This window comes from Tupaia chinensis, unplaced genomic scaffold (assembly GCF_000334495.1).
Source record: "Tupaia chinensis unplaced genomic scaffold, TupChi_1.0 Scaffold000290_1, whole genome shotgun sequence".
NCBI classification, from domain to species: Eukaryota; Metazoa; Chordata; class Mammalia; order Scandentia; family Tupaiidae; genus Tupaia; species Tupaia belangeri.
This window is the reverse complement of record NW_006159775.1, coordinates 4,874,121-4,895,923: the sequence shown is the minus strand read 5'-3', so window position 1 is coordinate 4,895,923 and position 21,803 is coordinate 4,874,121. Positions and strand designations below refer to the sequence as shown.

Below are 21,803 nucleotides of genomic sequence, written 5' to 3'. Positions count from 1 at the left end.
TTATTACAATGGAAGACATCAACATACTCTAGAACCCATACTCAGCTCTACTAAATAATTTATATCGGGCATCTGTTTGTATTTATTGGTTCGTTTCCATACAATACCAATTGCTAGGGACCAGAAGTTAGTGTAATGGCTATGTCACTGGACTCCCACGTAGTAGACCGTGGTTTGCGTCCCAGACCCGCTGGCTTAAACTCACGCTGGGCGCGTGTGCGTGCGTGCCCAAGATCCCGAGAGGAGAATGGAGGAGAAGGGATTGCGGCGTGGCCATCCCCCCTGGGGAGTGATTTCTCGCTTTCTATCTCTCTGTCTCTCTGTCTGGCTAGAGTACGCGCCCTATGGCAAAAACCTCTCCAAAAGAAAAAAAAATACGAATTGCTAAATATTTTAAATGTAACCTCTGAATCTAAGTAGTTATACATAGGTTGTGATATAACTACATTTGGAAGAGTCAATTGCTCAATTCAATAACATTTGAACAGAGAATCTACCACATGTCAAGCCCAGTGTTGACACTATAGATAGAACTAGATGGTAACACAGTTCCCAACCCCTTATGGAACTAATAACTTAAAGATAATTTTCAATATAATATTGGGTCATCAGAAAATCATGATGCATTTTTGCACAGATAAACAGGAAAATATGGCGTGACCTTTCTGATGACTCAATATAATATTACAAGCATGGCTGTATTATATGAGAGCAGAAAAGAGACACTTAGGACAACCTAGGAAACTATGAAAGACTACCTGAAGGACACAACTGATACCATGGCTTGTAAATTAGGTAAAACAAGAGAAAAAAGGCCACAATCCAGGTGAAAGGTATTAAAGATGTAAACTGGGATAGAAGTAGAAGTTTCAAAAAGCAAACAACAAAATAAAGATAAACTATCTGGAGACATGAAAAGATAACATGTTGAGGAGAGTGAGAAAAAAAAAATTCCCTCATCCACAATTTATGCTACTGAGAAGACAGGAAAATATAGGAGCAACTCAAGCAGCTTCTGCCTTGAACAAATGAAGAATTAGTTGGTGATAATATTTAAGACTACAATATATTAGTAAGAAATTTTATGAGTTTATTGATATGTTGACTTAAGATGCCTTGGAAATATTCAAGTTAATAAATCTAAAAGACAGTTGGTCATACAAATCTAAAGCTCAAGGAAAGGTCAGGGTTAGAGACCGATTTAAGAGTTGAATCATGACTATAAATAAGATCAATCCCAAAATGTGTAGAGTTAAAAGTACAGTAGTCCAAGGATTAAAGCCCTAGAAATAATTTAACATTTAAGGAGCAAAGAAGGTGATTAATTTGTTTCTTTAGTCTTGAATATTCATCTTAAAAAATGTGCCTTTCATCATACCTATAAAGGGAATCGTTACCATTATTTATGAGCCTATAATCAACGCAACTCAATGTCTGTTGTAAAACTTTGAAATGTAACTATAAATGGATTACCTTTACTGCCTTTTGAAATATTGTTAATTTTTTTCAAACCTTAGGAAGATTTTCTTAAATTACTATAGTAAACTAGTTGAAAATTAGATAAAAAATTTCTCAGTGATTACTCTTTTGAAGTATCAGCTTTATATTAGGAATGACATTCATGTTGCTTTAAATATAGTGATGCACAGAACAGAACCTACATCATAGAAGATGCACAACACATATCTGTGGTTAGCAATAAAATGTAGACTTAAATAAATTCAAATTAAAAATTACATTCAAAATGAATCCCCAAAAAATATAAAACAGTCATGTTGTAAATTCCCAAGAAGAGAAACCCTTCTAATTGTATGTTTTGTACACTCTCTCTGGAAAAAGATAAACCCATAAAAAAAAAAAAAAAAAGAATAATGTTAATTAAAGCAAATACAACACAGTTTCAGTACCTCACTGGTTAACCGTATTAGGAGAGCTGCAGCCTCTGAATATTTGCTCTGGCTTTTTAAAATTTCAGCACTAAGCAATACACATCTTTCAGCCAATACCATATTCCTAAAGAAAAAAGACAAGAAAAATATAATCAACACTATAATAATACCTTAGCATATCAAATTAATTATGGGTTCAGCTGAAGTAATAGGTTAAGATGTCAATTACGGTTTACAGGTAAAAAGGGCCAGCAGGTGGTATGGTGGCTAAGGGCACTGGACTCCCGCATGGTGGACCATGGTTCGGGTCCCGGACCTGGCAGTTTGCTTTCTCACTTTCCCTCTTTCTCTCTCTCACTCTGTCCCTCTCTGGTCAAATTAAAATAAAATAAATAATTTAACAAAGGTAAGTAAAATAATTCTTTAAAAAAGGAAAAAGAAGTCTATGTCCTTAATTTTTCACCTACCAAAAAGATTTTTTAAAAACTTATTGAAGAATTCTCTCGGGACCAGCTTCTGGCATGGCGGTCAGAGTGCTGGATCCCACATGGCCAACTGTGTGGTTTGAGTCCTGGACCTGAAGGCTTAAGAATCACACCGGGTGTGTGTATGCCCATTCCCCAAATCCTAAGAGGAGAATGGAGGACTGTGGCGTGGCCATCCTCCCTGTGGGAGTGATCTCTTACTATCTCTCAACCTATCTCTGTCTATCTCTAGTGAGCACACATACTCTATGGCCAAAACCTTTAAAAAAAATTATTGTAGAATTCTCATAACCCATCAAAACTTTTTATTACTATATAAATAACTTTGTAGTAAAAATAGAAAATTCACATTTCTTATGCAAAAAAAAAAGAGTAGAATTCAACAATATATGTGAACCAACAGCAAGATAATAAAAATTGCTTTGAATGGAAAGGAATAAACATTTCACCCCTCCTTCTTTCTCCTTCCTCACTGCAAATTCTGATTATGTGTGTCTCATTTTGTTAGCTACTTTCAGGAGTACTGAGGTATTTCCCCTCTGGTAATACCACTGAGATGCTTCAACTAGAGAAGACATTGGGCTGGCCATGGTTCCTGATTGATTCATGAGCCAAATTTTTATTTTGTAAAAAGACATGGTCAGTTGATTTTTCTTTATGAATCATATTAGTAAACTAGAATTCAATTACTCATTTTTGAAATAATGAATATCAGTGGGGCAGCCTCTAGGGCACAGTAGTAATGCATTGCTCAAGAGAAGCTGGATCCCATATGACGACCGTGGCACACAAGTAGGCGTGCCCAGGATCTGATAGGCTAGAGGACTGAAGGAAGGAGATCACGGTGTCTGAGGGTGCCTCTTCCTTTTCTCTCTTACTCTCATATGAGCATGCATGCACTCTTATCATAAACAAACAAAAATAACAAAAGCATTCATATTATGAAATTACAAAATGGAATCCTTTTACTAGGAAACAGCAGCAAAAGTGTTTCTCTTTTTACTTTCTAAACCTATCAAAATACGAGTTGGCTTTAAAATTACAACCAAAACTTATTAACTCAATCTCCTTTAATAAGACCATTAACAGTTATTCTAAAATACAATTTACTATTTCAAAAATAACTTCAGTAAATCTATCACAAACTTTCTACAAATCATGGTTTTCCCTAGAGGGTTAATATTTATGAATACCTAGGATTTTAAAAATAATTAGTTAATTAATTATTTTAATTTGATCAGAGAGGGACAGAGTGAGAGACAGCGAAAAAGAGAGCGAGCGAGAGAGAAAGAAAGAGGAAAAGAAAGCGACAAAGCAAGCCGCCAGGTCCAGGACTTGAACTGTGGTCAGCTATGTGGGAGTCCAGCACACTTAACCATCATGCCTCCTGCCAGGCTGAATACTGAGGATTTTTTAAATGAATACAAATGACTAACTCCTATTTACCTGCATCTAGTCAAATAAAACAGGTTCAATTCAAAAGGATTTTTAAGCAAATTAAGCTCCCTTTTTTATTAATGTGCTCATTCATTCATCAGAAAACTGAAATTTATTTTAATTTCTAAGAGGTTTTTGCCATAGGGTATGTGTGCTCACCAGAGAGAGACAGAAACAATGAGAGCAAAAGCGAGAAATCACCCACTGGAGCAGATGGCCACACCACAATCCCTTCTCCTCTATCCTCCTCTTGGGATCTTGGGCACACATCCACATGTGCCCAGCATGATTTTCAAACCATGGGGTCTGGGACTTGAACTACAGTCAGCCATGTGGGAGACCAGTGATGTAACAGCTATGCCATCTGCTCGTCCTGCTCCCTTACATCTTTTCTTTTTTTTTTAAGGGTTTTCCTATAGGGTGCTTGCCAGAGAGACAGAGAGAGACAAAAAGATAGAAAGTGAGAAATCACACCTCAGGGAAGATAGCCACGCCACTGTCCCTTCTCCTCCAGTCTCCTCTCAAGATTTTGGGCATGCATGTACACACGCCTGGCAAGAGTTTTAAGCCGCAGGGTCCAAGACTTGAACTTGGTCAACTATGTGGGAGTCCAGCGACGTAACCATTACGCCATCTGCAGGTCCCTTCCTTACATCTTAATACTATTACTTAAGATATTTACTATTAATTAAGATATTTACTTAAGATATTCCTCCACCGTCTCCCTAAGCAGTCACATACTAGGTCACAAGATTCAAGTTCAAAAAATTCATTAATCTGCTTATTCAAACAAATATTGAAGAAATCATTTGCAAGGCACAGTGGAAGGGATGAGGATACACATATTTCTAGAACACAACTCCTATCCTAAAAGTCAAACCTGATCCAAAGGAAAGTAAGCAGGGAACAATTGATTTATTTTTATTATGATTTAGAGAAAGGGAAGAGACGGCTTTATATAAGAAGTATAATGAAGTCTTTTAAAATAAATAGGATCTCATTAATTTAAAAAAGAAGAGCACTAGGGCCAGATGGTGGCACAGAGGTAATATATCTGGACCCAAATAGGAAAGTCCAGGGTTCATGTCCTGGGGACATCCCGGCTGCAGTTGGGAATACTTGCTCACAGCCATAACCTGGGCTGTCTGAAACTGGGGGTGGATCGTGTTATAAAGACCCTGTTGGAGTACCTGTCTCTGTTTCTCTCTCCCTCATGGAAAAAATGAACAAACTGTAAAAAAAGAAAAGGTTGGGCTGATCTTGTAACCTAGTGAAGACAGCCAGATCCTTTATGACCAACTGCAGTTCAAATCCCAGCCAGATCACTTGAAAGACACACTGGGCACATATACGTGCATGCCCCAAATCCTAAAACGATGGAAAAAACAGAGAAGAAAGAGTAGAGCACATACACTCTCTGGCAATTAGAAATAAATGATTTAATTAAAATTGAGTAAGAAAAAGTGAGGCATAGCATCTTAAAAAAATGAGGGGAAGGCCCCACCGTAGGCCAGCCAGGTGGTGTGGGTAAGGTGGCTGGATCCCACAGAGGTGACTGCACGGTCTGAGTCCCGGACTGGGTAGCTTGGAAAACAGGTCAGGCATGTGTACATGCATGTGTACCCAAAATCCTGAGAGGATAAGAGATTGTGGTGTAGCTGTTCCCGTGGGAATATAATTTCTCACTTTCCCTCCCTTCTCTAGCAAGTGTACATGCCCTATAGAAAAAAAAATTACAATCTAATATTTATAAGATCAGGGATCTTTTTAAGTTGATATGTATAACTGATAAGATTTCTAATTCATGCCACAGTATCTATTCAATTGGTAACAAATCTTAGCAATTATAGTAATTCAGAATGAAGACTATAGGGTAAATAATACATAATATAATACATATAGAGTAAATATGTGTAAATATGGATTTGAACAAACCATACACTTTGTTTTAGACAGGAGGACAAAACTGAGTTTTGTCCAAGGTTTATTTATCTATCTGAGTTCCTGGTATTATTCCTTTTCTTGTGTATCATTCCATGTGCATCTCTCCAAAAATTCTGTGCTTCGTTAAGATAGGGAATATCTCTTCAGAGAAAGACAATTCAATCTCCTTTCAATGCTTTTACTATTCTGGTTTCCTTGGTAATTAAAGAATTAAGACTTCCCTAGTTCTTCAATCTTTTCAATGTCTTCAGTCTCCTTTAATGATTCCTCTCTCACACGAAACTGTATTTCCTGCTATAATCTCCAAATACATTCTTCTCAATTTCTCCTTATTCACAAGAGAACACATGCTAGCACATTAGAGAGAAGGAGAGAGAGATGAGCACCCTCCACAGGGTCTGGTCACACCATGATATCCTTCCTCCAGTCCTCCAGCCCATTGGATTCTGGGCAATTGAACACAGGCCCTGAGTTTCAGGCTGACCTGGCTGGGAATTCAAATCATGGTCACCATGTGGGACCTAGCTTCTCTTGATCAGCTTTACCTCTACACCACAGAGCAGACTCTCCTAATAAATGCTTCAGTAGATCACAGGATGTAAGAGGTAAAAGTGGATTAATAGTTCTACATTTATTAGCTCTACATCCTTGACTCGTTTTAAAAAAAAAACAAGCTAAAGTTTTGTTTTTAAAACTGCCAGAAAACATGTGTTCATGAGAGAGAGAGACAGACAGACAGACAGAAAGCACCCTCCCAATAGGGCATAGTCATGAAATAATCCTTTTCATTCATTTCTACATCCTGTCAGGAGTGCACATGTGGTTAGCATTTTTTTTGGGGGGAGAGGTTCTTTTTTTTTTTGCAATAGGGCGTGTGTACTCGCCAGACAGACAGAGAGACAGAGAGATAGAAAGCAAGAAATCACCCCCCGGGAGGATGACCACACCACAATCTCTTCTCCTCCATTCTCCTCTAGGGATCTTAGGCACACACGCACACGTACCCGGAGCGAGTTTAAGCCACTGGGTCCAGGACTTGAACCGCTGTCAACTAGGTGGGAGTCCAGCGACATAGCCATTACGCTAACTGCTGGTCCCCAGTTAGCATGTTTTTCAAACTACCAGGGCAGTAATTCAACCATGGTTGGCCATGTGGAATACAGCTCCCAATGTACAGCACTTAACCACTAGGCTATGGGACTGGCCTTCATTTAGGAGTTCAATGCATGAAAAAAGAACTATTTATATCTACTAACGATACAAATGACAATTTACCTTACATGGATAGACTATAAAAATTATAGTCACCTACTTGCAGATATCCCTATATGTTTGAATTGCTGTGTCCATGTAATGAGCAGGGTATGGCCTAGGTGCTCCTGGCTGAAGAAAAGCTGACACTGCTGCCATTTCCTAAAGGAAAAGACAAAAGTTTATGTTATTTCCAAAGAAGAAACAGGCTATGGTTTAGCACTCAGGAATAAAAATCTGTTTTTTCCTCTATATGTATATGTATAAATGTCAAAACCTAATGTAGACTTGAAAAATACATTTATATGCTCTCTATTAAATTCCAAAGTCTTCCATTCAGTATTTAAATGAGATTCCCAAGTCAAGTAAACACTTGAGATATGATATATATACACTCTCAAGTGATCCTAGCTTAAGATTTCTGCTAGCATCTTCTTCCTGTTCTTACATAAGCCTCGGAGTACAGACCAATAAAAGGAATGTATATAGAGAAAAAATAAAGTACATCTCTTTCCAATTAATTTGCATGAAAACAGAGCTCCTAACAGCTTGCACTATCAGTATATTCTGCTAATTACACATTCTATTGGGTTGTAGAAAAAGTCATGACATATTTTTTCTGTGCAAAAATGCGTCGTGACTTTTCCGATGACCAGATAGTTTACATCCTACATTCCATATAGAAGGCATAAAGACCATTAGTTAGACTTATTATTACTGCCTAGGTCTTACTTCATTTTAAGACCTTTTCTATGTGAATTCCTAGAACTGTAATCCATTATTTATATAACATATAATGGTACTAATAGATTTATAAATGAAGATTAAAATGCAGGTTTTCCATTCACTTCGTAAAACTTTCTACTATGTTCACACTGTGCTCTCATATAAATTGTTTTTTTAAAAATGCTTAACTAGAAATAAACTAAAAACCTTTAAAAATTGGTGAGAAAAAATCATTTTTAGAAAAGACAAATGTGGTTTCTTGCAACACTTTTAAAAACAGAAGTAAAACACAGAAATAGCTAACTAAAAATTGGGATATGGTTAAAGCCTTTAACCTAACAGACTAGAAGTTCCATAACATGAACCATACTGTTTCAGAGTACCTCTGTATTCTCAGCACCCAGCAGTGTCTGCTCAAAAAGTCTCTGAATAAGCTGAATGAAAATATTTAACACCCATTTGACAAAATAATCTACAGTTCTGAAGTATCAATTTTTCTTAACTAGTTTATATTTTAACTACTATTCAAAATGAATATATAGTTCTATATTATACAAAAAGGTCTAATATATATTGAATATATATTATAATAGAAAAATACATTTATTTTAAATCAACTATATATATATACTACATATATATTAATAAACATACACTAAGAAAAACCCATAAGAAAAATAAACCCAATTTTAAGTGATTTTTAAATTTAATTTACAGTAGTTATATCAATACACATTAAAACAAAAACATAATTTCTACAGATACAGTGAGACCATTCAGCATGACCAAGATATTGCATAATCTTCAATAATCAACTATCAAATTATTTCTTACATTCCACGATAATGAATTCTCATCAAGAACTGGGGCCAGCAGTAGGCATGGTAGTTAAGGTGCTGGATTTCCCACATGGCCAATGGTTGTCCAAGTCCCATAGATGGCAGCTTGCTTTCTCACTTTCCCTCCCTCTCTCTTTCTCTCTCTCTCTCTGTGTCTCTCTGGCCAAATTTTAAAAAATAATTATAATAATAAATAAAATTAATATTTTTTAAAAAGGAACTAAGTACTAACTTTCAGTTAATTATGACAAATTAAGCTACAAAAATTTCCTCAAGAATTACTATGATTTGTTTTGCTATAATGTTTTACCTAGTATTTTCTAGATTTTCTTCTAAAAAGGTTACCTTAATGATTAATTAATGTCAGTGGTAAATAGGGAAGTGATATCAACAAAAAAAAATTTTTATTCAGTCATACACAAATTTTTTTGTAAGGCAAGATGCTCAAGAATAACGATATTATCAGGACCAGCAGTTAGCATAATGGCTATGTTGCTGGACTCCCATGTAGCCGATCACAGTTTGAGTTCCAGACACCTGGTGGCATAAACCCATACCGGGCACATGTGCATGCGTACCCAAGATCCTGAGAGGAGAATGGAGGAGAAGGGACTGCAACGTGACCACCCGACAGATGGGTGATTTCTTGCTTTCTGTTGTCGGGCTCTGTCTCTCTGGCGAGCCCCCGTACCCTATAGCAAAAACCTCCCCAAAAAAAAAAAAAAAAAAGAGGACTCTCTCAACCTTTTCTTTCTCAGAGACCTATTATTTCTAGGGCAGCTTTATAGATTATAGTGATTTCAGGTGTGTAAATACCATATTATATAGTACGTGCCTTTGTTTTCCAGTAATAAACTATTCGCTCTCATATACCTACGAATACCTCCACTTTAACAGTGTGTATGTGGTATTTCATAGATAATTTATAAAAATGAAAAAACTTACGTATCATAAAATTAGAGACTCTCTTCCGTACTTTTATATGGTTTTTACCTATGCAGATGTTCAATTTACAAGGGCATTATGTAAAATTTTATAACTACATATTTATACCTATGTTATAAGGCCATAGTAAAATAACATTAAGTTTCTGTGATTTCATAATAGCTTGTATTAGATGACTATAATAAATGATCAGAGAATGTCTAGTCAAAGAAAACTTATTTTTCTTCCTTTTTTTAAAGGCTTTTGTCATTGGATATATACTCACTGGAGAGAGACGAGAGAGGGAAAGTGAAAAATCACCCCCGCTCCCAGGGATGGTGCCACACTGAAATCCCTTTTCCTCAATTCTCCTCTTGGGATTTTGGGCACACACACGTGAGCCTGATTTTCAAGCCACCAGGTCCAGGACTTGAACCGTAGTTAGCCATGTGGAATTCCAGCACCTTAACCAACATGCCACCTGCTGGCCATCTTTATATAATTTTTAAACATTTAAGTACACTCTTGAATAGAGCATATTTTCAGTTCTTGAGAAAGGTTTCTTAAAAGTTGTCCAACCTTGGGACTAGCAGTTAGCATAATGGCTATGTTGCTGGACTCTCATGGAGTCCATCTCGGCTCGAGTCCTGGACCCGGCGGGTGTGCGTATGTGCCCAAGATCCCGAGAGGAAAATGGAGAAGAGATTGAGGCATGGCCATCCCCACTGGGGGGTGATTTCTTGCTTTCTGTCTCTCTGTCTTTCTGGCAAGCGCAGGAGCCCTATAGCAAAAACCTCTCCCCCCCAAAAAAAAAGTTGTCCGACCTTCCTTCATTAAAATTATTAGAGAATCAAAATATAATAGTACTGTAATGGTGGATACCAGAAGCTGAAATGTGGGGAGAGGGATAGGGAGAACTTGGTAACACACAGGAGTGCATGTACACAAGTAGAATAGTTTCTAGACTATTAAAGCACAGTAAAGAACATGGGCGACAACTTTATATTCCAAAAATAGTAGTAGAGCAGATTTTGAATGTGGACAACCCAAAGTAATGATAATGTTGAAAATGGTATGTATGTTTCTTTGATTTGATTTATATTATATACATGCTTTGAAAAAACCACACTGTTCCCCACAAATATGACAATTATATGTATATTTAAATTATAATAAAATATTTTAATAAAATAGTATACTTTTACTATTTTAGCTTTATATTTTAGTATCATATATGAAGTATTAAGATAAAAATATACTAAATACCCATTTATTAAGCAAGTGTCTATGTAATAGTTATCAATTAATTGAAGTATTTACATTTCTTACAGATTTTTGTTCTTCATACCTATTTTTTAAAGATTATAAATAGAGAGTAACAATTTTAGTTTTACTCACTTTTTTTCTTTATAATTTTTTTTTCAGAGAGGTTTTTGCTATAGGGCATGTGCAGTCGCCAGAAAGACAGAGACAGACAGAGAGACAGAAAGCAAGAAATCACCCCCGGGAGGGGGGAAGGGGGGTGGCCACGTTGTAATCCCTTCTCCTCCATTCGCCTCTTGGGGTCTTGGGCATGCACACACACATGCCTGGCAAGACTTTACTCTTTTCTTAACAGAATGGAGATTACATGTTTATTTATGACAACTTTTTAAAAATGTATTCATTCATTTTAATTTGACCAGAGAGAGACACAAATACAGAGAGAGAGAGAGAGAGAAAGCCATCAGGTCAACGGACCTGAACCATCGTCAGCCATGTGTGAGTATCCAGAGCCTTAATCACCATGCCACCTGCTGGTCCCTATTTATGACAACTTTTTAAAAACATTAAAAGGTTACAAGGCAAAAAGTACAGAAAATTCTTCTGAAACACCTGAGTTTGCATATTACTTACGAAGCTAATACAGCCAAAGTTTATTAATAGCTTATTACGTACAGGCAGAATGTTAAGCACTTTATATGCCTCATACCTTATCTACTCTTCTGCCATTATGATTCACAACTTACATTTGAGAACATTGGAACACTGAGATTTCAATAACTTGGCTAGGATGACAGTTTGTCTCAAATCGAAGTACAATTTTTTTTTTTTTTTTTTTGGAGAGGTTTTTGCTATAGGGTGGGTGCACTCACCAGAAAGACAAAGAAAGAGACAGAAAGTGAGAAATCACCCCCCAGGGGGGATGGCCACGCGCAATCCCTTCTCCTCCATTCTCCTCTTGGGATCTTGGACATGCACGCACACACGCCTGGCATGAGTTTAAGCCACTGGGTCCGGGACTCGAACCACAGTCGACTATGTGGGAGTTCATCGACATAGCCATTATGCTAACTGCTGGTCCCAAAGTACAAATTCTTGACCAATAAACAGTGTTATATAAAACAACTTAAAATCATTTTTGAAGGTCTAAAAGCACTTTCTTAAAAATTTTTTTAACTTTGAATTTAACAAATGAAATCTAAATTAAATTTTGAAAATTGATATAAAAGTTAAAAGATACTAATCATAATTAAGAAATTAACATTTGGGACCAGCCTGTGGTCTGGTAATTAGGGAGCTAGATCTCACATGTCCAAATAAGTTTGAAACCTAGAAACATGTCAGGATTGGAAAACATACTGGGTGCAGATGCCCATACCCAAAATCCCAAAAGAGAGGAGTAGAGAAGGAGGGATTATACCATAAACATTCCCTACATGGAAGGGTCTCCTTTTCCTTCTCTCTCTCTCTGTCTCTCTCTGGAGAGTGCATATATCCTCTGATAAAAAAAATAAATCAACCCAATCAACTCTAATATAGAAACGTCCTCTTTTTTGGTTTGAGAATTTTTTGTCATAGGGTGCATGCACTTGCCAGAGATGGAAGTAAGAAATTACTTTATGGAGATGGCTGTACCACAATCCCTGCTCCTCCATTTCCCTCTGAGGATTTTAGGAAAGAATACACATACATACACACACGAGCATGCCTGGCCTGTTTTTCAGGCTGCCAGCCAGCTCTAGGACTCAAACTGAGTAGTCGGCCATGTGGGATCAAGTACCCTTAACCACTACGCCACCTTCTAGCCCCAATATGACCCCATTTAAATGCCTTAGGATAAGGAAATCCATCAACTCAGTATAAATGAATTCAAAATCTATGCAGTATTATATGTCTTTGAGTACAACTTTATCCTGAGGAATTTCTTTTGCCATTAAGAGAAATGTCTAAATCATTTATGGTATCAGAAACAAAGAATTACAATACTATAGAATACCAACCAAGGCACCAGCTGCATAAAGCATTGCTTGATCATTAAGAAAATCCTTCTTTGCAGTATGATAACAGCTATATGCTAAGTCATAATGCTGTACTAAAAAACATAAGTCAGCCATTTTCCTTATTTGGAGCTCTGGTGCTTCTGGTGGATACCTGTATGTACAAAGTAAGTAAAAAAAAAAAAAATAGTTTATAATTTATGATATCCCCAGACCATTAAATATTATAAAATGTGTAACAAACCCCAGAACATGAAGAAAACTGATCTTATTTTACAGGAATTCTATCTCCAACAAGTGTCACTTCTCAAAAATATTTGGAAACAGAGAGCTATTTAATGTATTTATTGAATTTATAATCCTGGGACCTTTTCAATAGCAGGCAAGTATTTTCTTCACAAACTATGAAGTAAGTCGTTCATTGCAGGTGACTCACTTTTAGATGCAACTGGGGAAAAAAGCGTTAAGTTCAAAATGGATTTATTTTATTTTCTCTTAGAACAGGATTCTATGTAATGCAATATCTGCTAATACATGCCATGTTTTAGGATCACTAGGTATAACGTTTAGATATAGAAGAATTATCTAACAAATACCTAACCTAACTGCATCTTTTTCAAATGGTAAACAGATGCAAAGTAAAATGACTTTTCCTGCTTATTTTCAGATGTTCAATTACAGTTGTGTTTTCTTTTAAACAATTAGTATAATTTACTTACAGTCACTTTTCCTGTTTACCTGAGTTTAAAGCAATTCAAAACTAAAGATAGTTATTTTTTGAAAAACATCATAGGCTCAAATACTAAATACAGGAAAAACAAAAATGGTAATAGTTTACTCACAGCAACCCAGATGTATTTTTCAGCTCATTAATGCTCTTTTCTGGAACTTTACTGCCACTAAACCATTTTTTAGTTGCAGAAAATAGAGACCGACTCAAGCCTTTTCTTGATATTAACTAAGAAAGAAGATTAAATATATTGACAAATATGAAGAACTTAAAATTTTTCTTTTACATACCACAGGAAAAAATCTTTAATAACCAAAAAGCTTTAATAGGAGGCCAATGATTATTTTAATAACACTGGTATTTTTATAAAAATCTGATAGGCTGGCAAAATCTATTGAAAATGAATAGGCCTCTCTGAACAGAATTTCATCAATGACAGTAATTTTACTAAGTTCCAAGACTGGACTACCTTAAAACAAAAACAAAATGAAAAACTACAAAATAAACTTCTATTGCTATATTCTTGAATGTACTTTTTTTTTTGTTTTTGCACTATTCACTTAAATACTAATCCAAAAAATTAGTCTTACCTGATCATTCAACTGACGAATCGTTTTCTCTATATGGGGCAGAAGGCCCCGAAACGTAAATTCTTGTATGAACTGCCGAATTCTATCATGATCAGTAAGTGTTAGACATGCACCATGAATTATTCCAGTACTTGTCTTTTTTGCTTCATGTAACAATGAAGGAGATTTTACATAATCTGGGCCATCAATACTATTAGCACGGTCACGGGATTGGTCCAATTGAAGTGGGTGTACTCTGAAGTTATTTGGCAAGCCATCTACTGAAAAACAGATCTTTCTTTTACTCTCAGAATACAACAGAAAACTGCAATAATACAATAGTCCTTCAGTATTCATGGGGGATTGGTTGCAAAACCCCCTACAGATCTCAAAATCCATAGATGTTCAAGTCCCTTATATAAAATAGTGCACAGTATTTGCATATAACCTAGGCACACCCTCCCATATACTTTAAATCATCTCTAGATTACTTACAATGCTTAATACTATGTAAATGCCATGTAAATAGCTGTTAAACTGTATTGTTTAGAAAATGATGACAGGGTAAAAAAGTCTGTACATGTTCTGTATGAAGAAAACCAATTCCTTTCTTTATCTGTAGCAGGTAGAATCCACAGATGCCAAGGGCTGACTGTATTACCAAAAGCAGTGTCTTTTAAAAGTTCATGAAAAAAATGAGTATTGTAAGAAAACAATATATGGATTTCAAAATTTGCCACAAAATTTGCCACAAAACAGTTGAATGCCATTTTCCCACAAAATTTTTGAAATCTCCTGTATCTACTGCTAAAGAAAAAAGAGGAACATTTTAAAACTATTTTTCTGTATGTATGTATATCTTAGAAGTCTAAGACATAATAACATTAACATTTTCCCCTAAATTAAAGAACTTGAGTTAATATATGTTATAGGTAATGTTACATAACTGTTTTTTTAGTTATATTATTCCAATCCTATACAAACATGAAGGGGGATGCTATTTATTTATTTATTTATTTAGAAGAAATCTTTTTTAATAATTATTTATTTAATTTTATGTATTCATTCATTTATTTTAATTTGACCAGAGAGAGATACACAGATAGAGAGAGGGAAAGTGAGAAAGCAAGCCATCAGGTCTGGTACCCGAACGACGGTCAGCCATGTGGGAGTGTCCAGCATCTTAACACCACACCACCTGCTGGTCCCAATATTACATAAATTTTAAAATATAAATTGCAAACTAAAAAAATGAAAAAATACACACTTTTAAAATAATATAAAGAATTGCTTTTTAAAAAATTTTTTGCTATAGGGCATGTGCATTCACCAGAGAGAGACAGAGTGAGGAGAAAGAGAAGGTAAATCCCAATAAGGAATGGTGACATTACAACTCTTTCTCATTCTGCAACTTGGATTTGGAGCACATGCACACAATCATCCAGTATGTTTTTTTTATCCTTCTGGGTCGAGGACTCAAACTGCTCGGTAGGATATTTAGGATGCAGCCATCTTAAACCAACAGCACAACACCAGCTGGTCCAAGAATTGCTTTTAAACAGCAAAACTAACCAATAAGGAAAGGAACAGAAAGCGTTTATAGCTGTCACTAAAAAAATTTAACTTAAAACAAAGATATAAAGTTCTCAAAATGATATGAATTTCAGAAATAATAAATGCTACACAAATCGCCATCTTCCCTTGCTTCCTATAATTTTTTATTGGGGGGAGTAAATATTTATTTATTTATTTATTTATTTAGTGTAATTTTCAAGCTGCCAGGGTTTGGCACTTGAACCATGATCAGCTATGTGAGAATCCAGCACCTTAACCACCATGTCACCTACTGGCCTCAATTTTTCTTTTTTATAAACCTGGTGCCTGGGTCACACTGTGGCTTGGTGGTTTATGTGGCTGAATCCCCACATAGTAAACTGTGTGGTTTGAGTCTCAAACACAGCAGCTTGAAAAAACACACTGAGAATGTACATGAGAGTGCCCAAAATCCCAACAGAAGTGAAAAATGGAAGAGAAGAGACTGTAGCATGACCATGCCCAATGACGGCATGGTCTTTCATTTTTCTCTATCCCCAGCAAGTACACATGCCCTTTGACAAAAAAAAAAAAAAAAAGATTTTTTACCCTTATACAACACATTTTTAATTTTAGAAATAATCAAACTTGGGGCCAGCAGATGGAGTAGTGGTTACATCACTGGACACCTACATGGCTGACCACAATTAGTCCCAGACCCAGGGGTTTGAGAATCACATAGGGTGCGTGTGCGTGCATGCCCAAGATCCTGGGAGGAGAATGGAGAAGGGATTGCAGTGTGGTCATCCTCCTACTAGGGTGATTTCTCACTTTTCCTCTCACTGTCTGTCTGTCTGTCTGTCTCTCTGGCCAGTGCATGTGCCCAAAGGCAAAAACCTCTTAAAAAAAAAGTAGCAATCAAACTCAAATGACTAAATAATCTTCAGAAGAAAAGCTAACCTGCCCATTATCTTTTGGGGTTATGAAAATTTCCCTCATCTTTTCTATGTATAAAGGTTAGCATACTTTAGCAACAATGCATATTTCCAATCAAAAGAGAACTTAAGAGAAAATATGTATCAAGACCTTTGACATCGTTATCTAATCCATCCAATGAAAGCAAGTTACTATCAGAATTCTTATTTGAAGTTACGGTACAAGGGCCATCTTCACATGATTCCTATCAAAATAAAATACAGAAGCATTAACAGTTATATTTAATCATATCATATCAACAACTATGGCTGCTCTGCTAACTATTGACCTCATTTATTCATCACAATAAGACGCTTTCTAAACCTCCAACTCCAAAGATTTTCCATAGATCTTACTGTATTGCTCCGATCTACACCTATCATATTCTTAAATTCCCATTCACATTCAATATATACTTTAATTCTTCGGAGTTCAAATGATATCTATCTCGATTTGTTGTTTTATATATATTTATATATATAAATATGAATTTTGTCCATACATACACACACATAAATATGCAGGTATTCATAAAGGCCATTTACTGAAAAATATCTTTCTTGGTGGTTTATGTGGCTGAATCCCCATATAGTATGTGGTTTGAGTCTCAGACACAGCAGCTTGAAAAAACACACTGAGAATGTATGTGAGAGTGCCCAAAATCCCAACAGAAGTGAAAAATGGAAGAGAAGAGACTGTACCATGACCATGCCCAATGATGGGATGCTCTTTCATTTTCTCTATCCCCAGCAAGTACACATGCCCTTTGACAAAAAAAAAAAAAAGGTATTTCACTCTAGAACGCAACAGAAAATTGTGATACTACTCCCATACTGCTAAAGAAAAAACAGGAGAATAATGGAACCCTTTACCATCTGTATATCTTAGAAGTCTAAGATAGTATCTAATATTAACAATTTCCATCTAAAATTAAAAGGCTTAAATTAATACGTGTTACATGTAATAGAAATTTTAAGATTTATGTACATCAAAAAATGAAAAACACTATAGAATTATTTTTAAATAGCATAACTAAACCTTAAGAAAATTTAGAACAAAAAAAGGGCTTTCATGATCAAAACTGTAATCTGAAATACAGAAATAAAACTCTGAAAATCATGTGAATCTGGCACAATCTTAAATAAGAAATATCAGCAAGAGTGATAGACTACTACATCAGACTAGGAAAGAAAAGGATAAGCATGGAATCTCCTGGGTCTTAGATACAATGTTGGCAGATAGAAATAAATTCTGAATGTACTTATGTATTTGGAAAAATGCACAATGCAACCTTTATTTCCACAAAGGCATTGCTTTTTAAAAAAAGAAAAAGAATTACTCTATTTAACTTTGTTTATCAATTTATTTATTTTTTAATTTGACCAGAGAGGGACAGAGTGAGGGAGAGAGAGGGAGCGAGAGTGAGAAAGAGAGAGGGAAAGCAAGAAAGCAAGCCACCAGATCTGGGATTCGAACCACAGTTGGCCATGTGGGAGTCCAGCATTCTTAACCACCATACCATCTGCCGGCCCCAGGCACTGGTTTCTCAGTCATCAAAGAAAACGTTTAAAATTAAAATTATCCAAACTACTTAACAAGACCAGTAGACATTAAGTATTATTTAAGAGCCACATTTTGAAGAAAATATATAAAATAGAACTTTGTAAGAAGAAAATGTCCATGACAAGAATCATTATTAGAAAAAGTAGACATATTTAGCCTGAAAAGTATAAATTAATAAAAAAGTGACATGGGTTCCTTGCAAAAGGAACAATGAGTACAAGCAAAGGAAGAAAATGTTTGGTTGATCCTCAAGCTAATCAGACATGGAATGGTTCACTTAAGGAGAAGGTGAGTACTGTCAATAGATGAGATCATTCAGAGGTTTAAGGGAAATCAAAGCATTAGTGCAGAGTTTGGATTTGATAACCTTTAAACTACCCTCTAACCCTGGATTTCTAGGATTCTAAGTCAGAAAACTTTTGATACCTCTGTTCTGTGTTAAAAAGTTCCCAATCTGGGGACAAGCAGTTAGCGTAATGGCTATGTCGCTGGACTCCCATGTAGTTGACCGCGGTTCGAGTCCCAGACCCGGTGTCTTAAAACTAACGCTGGGCCCACGTGTGTGCGTGCCCAAGATCTTGAGAGGAGAACGGAGGATAAGGGATTGTGGCGTGGCCATCCCCCGGGGGGGGGGGATTTCTCGCCTTCTGTCTCTCTCAGGCGAGTGCATGCGCCCTATACCAAAATAAAACCTCTCAAAAAAAAAAAAGTTCCCAATCTAGTTTATGTTCTTCATAACCTTCAATGGTTGCACTCTAAAATGAATGTTTCAATACTGTTTCTATTCTGAGTATGACTCTGAAAGACCATTTAAAAGAACAAAGCTCTCATATCCAACTGGCTCTTTTTTACTCAGATTTCCTCAGCATTATCTTAAAAGTGGTCAGGAATCATCTCAATATTAAAATCAATAAAAAATCAGAAAAGCACAACACACACATTAAAAATTCTACATATGAGACAGAAAATTACCTTATTATAATTGTTATTTTATTCATATCAAGAATAGATAGTTTGTACAAAACACATTTTCTTTTCTTTTTTTTTATAATTTTTATTTTTATTTTTTGGAGGAGGTTTTTTGCTATAGGGCACGTGCGCTCGCCAGACAGACAGAGACAGAGAGACAGAAAGCGAGAAATCACCCCCCAGGGGGGATGGCCACGCTGCAATCCCTTTTCCTCCATTCTCCTCTTGGGATCTTGGGCATGCACGCACATGCGCCTGGTATAAGTCTTAAGCCACAGGGTCCGGGATGCGAACCGCGGTTGACTACATGGGAGTCCTGCGACATACCCATTATGCTAACTGCTGGTCCCAATACATTTTATTTTCTTAAGAAATTCTCCTTCTATAGAAAAAAGGGGCAATTCCTGGTTATTTGAACTAAGCAAAGGAACTCGGTATCTGACTATTGATACTACCAAATGGCAAAAACTGACCACAAAAGTTTGTCTAAATGTGAAACCATACACCCACTCTCTTCACCTAACATACAACAATTAACATTAGTCTCCAACAGTAGACTAAGAAAGGAGTTAAGTAGAGACAATATCTTTTAAAAATTCACAAAAAAGTGAAATCAAAGGAAAATTAGGGAAAAGAGCCCACCCACCTAAAAAGTATGAGCTCCAAAAGGTGGCCAAAGGAAGCAACCTCAGAGCATGTGAAAATAAAGAATTGACTTATTATAAGCATTCATAATGATTAAGTGGACAAGTCAAAATTTCTGTTCTCTACATGTATAGCTAATCTAATTCAATTCTTAATGGATAATTAACCTCAGCTTTTAAGATGATATATAACTGAGGAAAGTAAACGAAGGGTATATTATTGTAGTTGGTTAAAAACGGTTTTGAACCAGATTTGAGCTCATGGTCAGAATCAAAATTAAGATGAATAATTGTACCAGTCAAACCAAGATATAAAAAATTCTACAGAGATATTAGATCATAAAACTGAAATAAAGGCTTTATAGATTGCTGTTTTCTTTCTTTCTTATTATTTTTTTAACATATACCTGGTTTTGAATACTATTTTTCTGGAGATACTGACTCCAAGGATCTGGTATCTGTTCATCTGATGCTCGATTAGATGTTCGAGAATTAATTTTAAGTAAATAGCAGCCCTGAGTTCCATATTTCTGTTTCATTTCTTCATAAATTGATTCAGCTCTACAATAACAAAAATAGAAAAATGTTTGCAGAAGTGAGGATGAAATCTTAGGCAATAATAGATGTTAAAATTATATAAAAATATGCAAAAATAATCCCCCCAAAAAGTCAGAACAGAAAATTAGAGGATAGCATAATTAAACTATTAAAATTAAAATCATGATAATAGTTGAAATTTAGCTATTTTAGATATCTATCACCTTAAAGCAAAGTTAGCTAAACGTATTCTACAGAATAAAATTCTGCAAGTATTCCTACAAGTTATTTGAATAAAATATCCTGGTGGTCAATTAGTTTGAAAGAACTACAGTAAACACCCATTTATCTTAGACCATCTCTAAGTCTTCCATTTGCTAACATGCTCTGTAAATAACCAAAGAATGGCTTCAAGTATATAGATCAAGAACTCTTTCTCTCAACTATGGTAAACAGTCTTCAGGAAATATAACTCTGGGAAATTCTTGCAGAACATTAATCGATAAATCTTAAGAGCTAAAACAGAAAAGGACAGCACTAAGCAACTCATGGAACAGAACACAGTTCAGAGGGAAAAAAATAGAATAAACAAAAGTAGCTAAAGTATATTAATCTACAAAATTCATTCTTTTTTCTTGCAAAATTTCAAGATGCTGGATCCTTAAGTTACATCTCATATCCAACAGAAAGCATTATGGTTTCTAGTTATAGTTATAGTTTAACTATAGTTATAGTTTAAAGTAAACAAACTTGCCATGTGGTAGGAAACAGGAGTGTCTAAATATTAAATAATATAAACTATGAAAAATAAAATTTTGGCTCATAGAACTAACCTGGTTTAATTGGGCTTTTTTTTTTTTTAAAATAGCCATCTGGTTAAAAACAAAACACATACACAATCTGGAAGATCTTAAGGCATACTCAAACACAAATGCTAGATATTACTATATAATAATAAGATAAGCAAACAACTAAATCATATCATACACCATAAAATTAAGGCTGGATAAGTAAAATAGTTATTAAAAATTTGTATAAATACAGATAGAAATATATATGTATATATGTGCATACACTCAAGGACAATAAGCCAAACTCCTGCTCATTTTAGCAATGATACTGCAAAGCATAAGCATTGATCTAATATTTAAACTAACATTAATAGTTTGAAACAAAAGATTAATTTGATTCATACCTTAAATCAAAAGCCAAAATAAACTCAAAGCCATGAGAACAAAATTACTTTAAATATTTATTTTTCAAGAATTTAAAGACCAGCAGTTGGCGTAATGGCTATGTCACAGGACTGCCACATAGTTGACCGTGGTTCAAGTCCTGGACCTGGTGGCTTAAACTCACACCAGGCATGTGTGCGTGCGTGCCCAAGATCCCGAGAGGAGAGTGGAGGAGAAGGGATTGTGGAGTGGCCATCTCCCCAGGGAGTGATTTCTCACTTTCTGTCTCTCTCTCTCTCTCTGTCTTTCTGGTGAGTGCATGTGCCCTATAGCAAAACCCTCTCCAAAAAAAG

General features: G+C 35.6%; 1 protein-coding gene across 5 annotated transcripts in view; it reads right to left on the bottom strand.

The window, feature by feature from the left end:
• The window catches only part of TRAPPC8 (trafficking protein particle complex subunit 8), a 105,855-nt gene that overhangs the window by 57,530 nt on the left and 26,522 nt on the right, over positions 1-21,803 (bottom strand). For 3 of the 5 annotated variants that reach the window (XM_006150568.3, XM_006150570.3, XM_014588635.2), the window contains 7 exons: positions 20,146-20,299; positions 16,674-16,767; positions 14,076-14,335; positions 13,598-13,713; positions 12,759-12,909; positions 7,068-7,168; positions 1,908-2,013 (listed from right to left, as the gene is read on the bottom strand). In XM_006150568.3, coding sequence (XP_006150630.1) covers positions 1,908-2,013; positions 7,068-7,168; positions 12,759-12,909; positions 13,598-13,713; positions 14,076-14,335; positions 16,674-16,767; positions 20,146-20,299 — 982 coding nt within the window. The remainder of the gene's footprint in view (positions 1-1,907; positions 2,014-7,067; positions 7,169-12,758; positions 12,910-13,597; positions 13,714-14,075; positions 14,336-16,673; positions 16,768-20,145; positions 20,300-21,803) is intronic. The other 2 variants (XM_006150569.3, XM_006150571.3) reach the window with 1 other exon arrangement.